At 44.6% G+C, this 5866-nt stretch overlaps 1 protein-coding gene across 1 annotated transcript; it reads left to right on the forward strand.

The window, feature by feature from the left end:
- Positions 1-112: 112 nt before the first annotated feature.
- LOC104519416 (RAC-beta serine/threonine-protein kinase) lies at positions 113-5813 on the forward strand (the record flags this gene model as incomplete). The annotated part of the gene is made up of 7 exons (XM_010175373.1): positions 113-181; positions 890-1012; positions 2529-2657; positions 3542-3756; positions 4687-4774; positions 4884-4986; positions 5734-5813. Coding segments are annotated over 7 exons (807 nt in total), but the record flags the coding sequence as incomplete, so codon positions are not given.
- Positions 5814-5866: the final 53 nt, after the last annotated feature.

Here is a 5866-nt window from a genome sequence, read left to right on the forward strand (position 1 = left end):
TTTTTAAATTATTTTAAATTTTTAAAAATTATTTTTAAATTATTTAAATTTTTTTAATTTAAAAAAAATAATTTTTAAAAAATTTTTTTAAATTTTTATCTCATTTTTCCAGGCTTTAAAATACGCTTTTCAAACCAACGACCGGCTTTGCTTCGTCATGGAATACGCCAACGGCGGAGAGGTGAGAATTTCACACCTGAAATCACAGAATTTCAAAATTTTTAAAAATTATTTTTAAATTATTTAAATTTTTTTAATTTAAAAAAAATAATTTTTAAAAAATTTTTTTAAATTTTTATCTCATTTTTCCAGGCTTTAAAATACGCTTTTCAAACCAACGACCGGCTTTGCTTCGTCATGGAATACGCCAACGGCGGAGAGGTGAGAATTTCACACCTGAAATCACAGAATTTCACACCTGAAATCACCATTTTTTCATGATTTATTAACAAATAACAGAAATAATCCATTTTTCAACATTTATTATTCCACAATTTCCTCAAAAAAAAGGTAGTTTTGGGAGATTTTCCTGCCTCTTTGCTCATTTTCCTCAGGGATGAAGCGTCTCCTCATCATCACCCGACACGGTGACACCCAAATTGCACTGATTTTTGGAGATTTTGGGGTTTTTTGAGCATTTTTAACCAATAATTCTCTTTTTTAACTCATTTTCTTCCCCTTTGAAGCTGTTTTTCCCCCTCTCAAGAGAACGTGTCTTCACGGAGCACCAATCCCGGTTCTACGGCGCCAAAATCATCTCATTGTTGGGATTAACCCAAATTTCACTGGTTTTGGGGGGTTTTTTGGGAGGTTTTTGGGGGTTTTTTTTGGTTTTTAGCATTTTTAACCAATAATTCTCTTTTTTTACTTATTTTCTTTCCCTCTCAAGCTGTTTTTCCACCTCTCAAGAGAACGTGTCTTCACGGAGGACCGAGCCCGGTTCTACGGCGCCGAGATCGTCTCGGCGTTGGAATATCTCCACTCCCGGGACGTCGTCTACAGGGACATCAAGGTACCGACCCCCCAATGTCCCAAAATCGGTGGTTTTGGGGTGAAAAATCCCTCCCAGGTCCCCCCAAAAAATCACCCCCAGGGTCTTTGGAAGAGTTTGAGTTGAGAGGAGCCAAGTTTTTCCGCTCCAGGTCGTTGTGGGGCCCAAGATCTTAAAAAAAAACCCAAAACTTCAAAAAAAAATCCCCCAAATCTTCAAAAAACCCCAAAATATTCCAAAAAAATCCCCCAAATCTTCAAAAAACCCCAAAATATTCCAAAAAAATCCCCCAAATCTTCCAAAAAACCTGCCAAATCTTCAAAAAAAAAAACCCCAAATCTTCAAAGAAAACCCCCAAAATCTTAAGAAAACGCCAAAACTTCAAAAAAAATTCCCAAAACTTAAAAAACCCCAAAATCTTCCAAAAAAACCCCAAAATCTTCCAAAAAAACCCAAAATCTTCCAAAAAAACCCCAAAATCTTCCAAAAAAACCCAAAATCTTCCCAAAAAAAACCCAAAATCTTCCCAAAAAAACCCCAAAATCTTCCCAAAAAAACCCCAAAATCTTCCAAAAAACCCCAAAACTTCAAAAAAAAAAATCCCAAACTTCAAAAAACCCCTAAAATCTTCCAAAAAACCCTCAAATCTTAAAAAAAACCTAAAGTCTTCCCAAAAATCCCCAAATCTTAAAAAAAAATCCCAAAATCTTTTAAGAAACCCCAAAAATCTTCAAAAAATCCCAAAATCTTCCAAAAAAAAAACCCCAAATTTTTAAAAAAACCCCAAAATTCTTCCAAAAAAACCCCAAAATCTTAAAAAAAATCCCAAAATCTTAAAAAAAACCCAAAACATCTTGAAAAAAATCCCAAAAATCTTCCAAAAAAATCCCAAAAATCTTCAGAAAAAAAACCCCAAAATCTTGAAAAAAAAAAACCCAAAAATCTTTAAAAAATTTCCTCAAAATCTTCGAAAAAATCCCAAATCCCAAAATATTAAAAAAAATCCCAAAATCTTCAAAAAAACCCCCAAAAAATCTTAAAAAAAACCCAAAAATCTTCCAAAAAACCCCCCAAAAATCTTAAAAAAAAATCCCAAATCCCAAAATCTTAAAAAAAATCCCCAAATCTTCCAAAAAAATCCCAAAACTTCAAAAAAACTTTAAAAAAACTCCAAAAAAAATCCAAAAATTCCGAAAAAATAAAAAAAATCATAAAAAATAAAAAAAAAAAAAACGAGAAAAAAAATTGAAAAAAAAAAAACAAAAATCTTTAAAAAATCCCCAAAATCTTCAAAATAACCCCAAAAATCTTCAAAAAAAACCCCCCAAATTAAAAAAAAAAATGACAAAAATTTCCAAAAATCCCAAAATCTTAAAAAACCCACCAAAAATCTTCTCAAAAAAACCCCAAAATTTTTTTTAAAAACCCAAAATTTTCAAAAAAAAAACCAAAATTTTTTTAAAAAAACAAAAATTTTCAAAAAACCCCCAATCCAATTTTTTTTTCCCAAATTTCCCATTTTTTTCCTCTTTCCCAGCTGGAGAATCTGATGCTGGACAAGGACGGTCACATCAAGATCACGGACTTTGGGCTCTGCAAGGAGGGGATCACGGACGGTGCCACCATGAGGACCTTCTGCGGGACCCCCGAGTACCTGGCCCCCGAGGTACCTCTGACCCCAGAAACGAGGTGTTCCTCCAAAAATCTGCTGCTGGGGAGGTTCCTCCCCAAATCCCAAGATGGTGGTGGGTCAATGGGGGCTTTTCCAAGCTCTTGGGTGGCAGGAGTGGTGGCATCTACCATGGGTTCCTCTTGGGTCTCAAGAGTGGTGGCATCTAGGATGGGTTCCTCATGGGGTGGTTGTATCTAGGATGGGTTGAGCTTGAGGTGGTTGTATCTACAATGGGTTCCTCTTGGGTCTCAAGAGTGGTGGCATCTACCATGGGTTCCTCTTGGGTCTCAAGAGTGGTGGCATCTACCATGGGTTCCTCTTGGGGTGGTGGCATCTAGGATGGGTTTCTCTTGGGGTGGTTGTATCTGGGATGGGTTCCTCTTGGAGTGGTTGTATCTGGGATGGGTTGAGCTTGAGGTGGTTGTATGTACAGTGGGTTCCTCTTGGGTATCAAGAGTGGTGGCATCTACGATGGGTTCCTCTTAGGTTGGTTGTATCCAGGATGGGTTGAGCTTGGGGTGGTTGTATCTACAATGAGTTGAGCTTGAGGTGGTTCCTCTTGAGGTGGTTGTGTCTAGGATGGGTTCCTCTTGGGTTTCAAGAGTGGTGGCATCTATGATGGGTTCTTCTTGAGGTGGTTGTATCTACAATGGGTTCCTCTTGGGGTGGTTGTATCTACAATGAGTTGAGCTTGAGGTGGTTCCTCTTGGGGTGGTGGCATCTAGGATGGGTTCCTCTTGGATCTCAAGAGTGGTTGTATCAAGGATGGGTTCCTCTTTGGTTGTATCTCAGGTGGGTTCCCCTCCTCCATCTCCACATTGTTTCCTGGTTCTCCACCTTCACCCATCACTCTCCTCTCCCATCTTCTCCTACCTCAGGTCTTGGAGGACAACGACTACGGCCGCGCCGTGGACTGGTGGGGTTTGGGGGTCGTCATGTACGAGATGATGTGCGGTCGCCTCCCCTTCTACAACCAGGACCACGAACGTCTCTTTGAGTTGATCCTGATGGAGGAGATCCGGTTCCCTCGGACCCTCAGCCCCGAGGCCAAGTCCTTGTTGGCCGGGTTGTTGAAGAAGGACCCCAAACAAAGGTGAGGTTCCTCCAAAGATGGATGGAGAAGACAACCAAGATGATACCAACAGGTTCTTCAAGATGGTGTCACCTTGAAGGGTTGATGGTTGAGGTGTCACCTCAGGGGTTGATGGTTGGGTGTCACCTGAAGGGTTTGGTCACCTGAAGGGTTGATGGTTGGGTCTCCTTGGTCACCAAGCCACCTTCTTCTCCTACAACCTCATTTTCTTGTCCACGTCATTGTTGGGTGTCACCTGAGGGGTTTGGTGTCACCTTGAAGGGTTGGTGGTTGGGTGTCACCTCAGGGGTTTGGTGTCACCTGAAGGGTTGGTGGTTGAGGTGTCACCTCAGGGGTTGATGGTTGGGTGTCACCTGAAGGGTTTGGTGACATCTGAAGGGTTGGTGGATGGGTGTCACCTCAGGGGTTGGTGTCATGTGAAGGGTTGATGGTTGGATGTCACCTGAAGGGTTTGGTCACCTGAAGGGTTGATGGTTGAGGTGTCACCTCAGGGGTTTGGTGTCACCTGAAGGGTTGATGGTTGGGTCTCCTTGGTCAACAAACCACCTTCTTCTCCTACAACCTCATTTTCTTGTCCATGTCATTGTTGGGTGTCACCTGAGGGGTTTAGTGTCACCTGTAGGGTTGGTGGTTGAGTGTCACCTGAAGGGTTTGGTCGTTGGGTGTCACCTCAGGATCTGGTGTTGGGTGTCACCTGAAGGGTTGGTGGTCACCTGAAGGACTTATGGTTGGGTGTCACCTGAAGGGTTTGGTGACATCTGAAGGGTTGGTGGTTGGGTGTCACCTCAGGGGTTGGTGGTTGGTGTCACCTGAAGGGTTGATGGTTGGGTGTCACCTGAAGGGTTGATGGTTCGGTGTCACCTCAGGGGTTGGTGGTTGGTGTCACCTTGAAGGGTTGATGATGGTTGAGGTGTCTCTATCTCCCCGTAGACTCGGTGGAGGTCCCAGCGACGCCAAGGAGGTGATGGAACATCGTTTCTTCACCCCCATCAACTGGCAGGACGTGGTTCAGAAGAAGGTAGGAAGGGTTGGGAGAAGTTCCAAGGGGCCAGGTGGACACCTCAACCAGGTGGACACCTCAACCAGGTGGACACCTCAACCAGGTGGTTTCTCCTCTTCTCCATCAGCTGGTCCCACCATTCAAACCTCAAGTGACGTCCGAGATCGACACTCGATATTTCGACGACGAGTTCACGGCTCAGTCCATCACCATCACCCCCCCCGATCGCTGTGAGTGCCACGGCCACCCCCACCTGGGACCTTCTCCTGGGTCACCAGCCCACCACCACCTTCTTCTCCTACAACCTCATTTTCTTGTCCACATCATTGTTGGGTGTCACCTGAGGGGTTTGGTGTCACGTGAAGGGTTGGGTGTCACCTACCTGAAGGGGTTGGTGTCACCTCAGGGGTTGGTGTCACCTGAGGGGTTGATGGTTGGGTGTCACCTCAAGGGTTTTATGGTTGTGTGGCGCCTTAAGGGTTTGGTGTCACCTGAAGGGTTGATGGTTGGGTGTCACCTCAAGGGTTTGGTGTCACCTGAAGGGTTGATGGTTGGGTGTCACCTCAAGGGTTTGGTGTCACCTGAAGGGTTGATGGTTGGTGTAACCTGAGGGGGTTGGTGTCACCTCAGGGGTTGGTGGTTGGGTGTCACTTGAAGGGGTTGGTGTCACCTGAAAGGTTGATGGTTGGTGTCACCTCAGGGGTTTGGTGTCACCTGAAGGGTCGATGGTTGGTGTAACCTGAGGGGTTGATGGTTGGGTGTCACCTCAAGGGTTTGGTGTCCCCTGAAGGGTTGATGGTTGGGTGTCACCTCAGGGGTTGGTGTCACCTGAGGGGTTGATGGTTGGGTGTCACCTCAAGGGTTTGGTGTCCCCTCAGGGCTTGGTGGTCACCCCAACTCCCATCCCACCAACATCTCCCTCAGCTTCCCCCCAACTCCCATCTTGGGGGGGGGGTTTTTTGGGGTGTTTTTACCAGATGACAACGTGGACTCGCTGGAGAACGACCAACGGACGCACTTCCCCCAGTTCTCCTACTCGGCCAGTATCCGGGAGTAACTGGGACCAGTAGCTCCGGCCCTGGAGGAGGAGGAGGAGGAGGAAGAGGAGGA

Source organism: Antrostomus carolinensis, unplaced genomic scaffold (genome assembly GCF_000700745.2).
Source record: "Antrostomus carolinensis isolate BGI_N321 unplaced genomic scaffold, ASM70074v2 scaffold16809, whole genome shotgun sequence".
Lineage (NCBI taxonomy): Eukaryota > Metazoa > Chordata > Aves > Caprimulgiformes > Caprimulgidae > Antrostomus > Antrostomus carolinensis.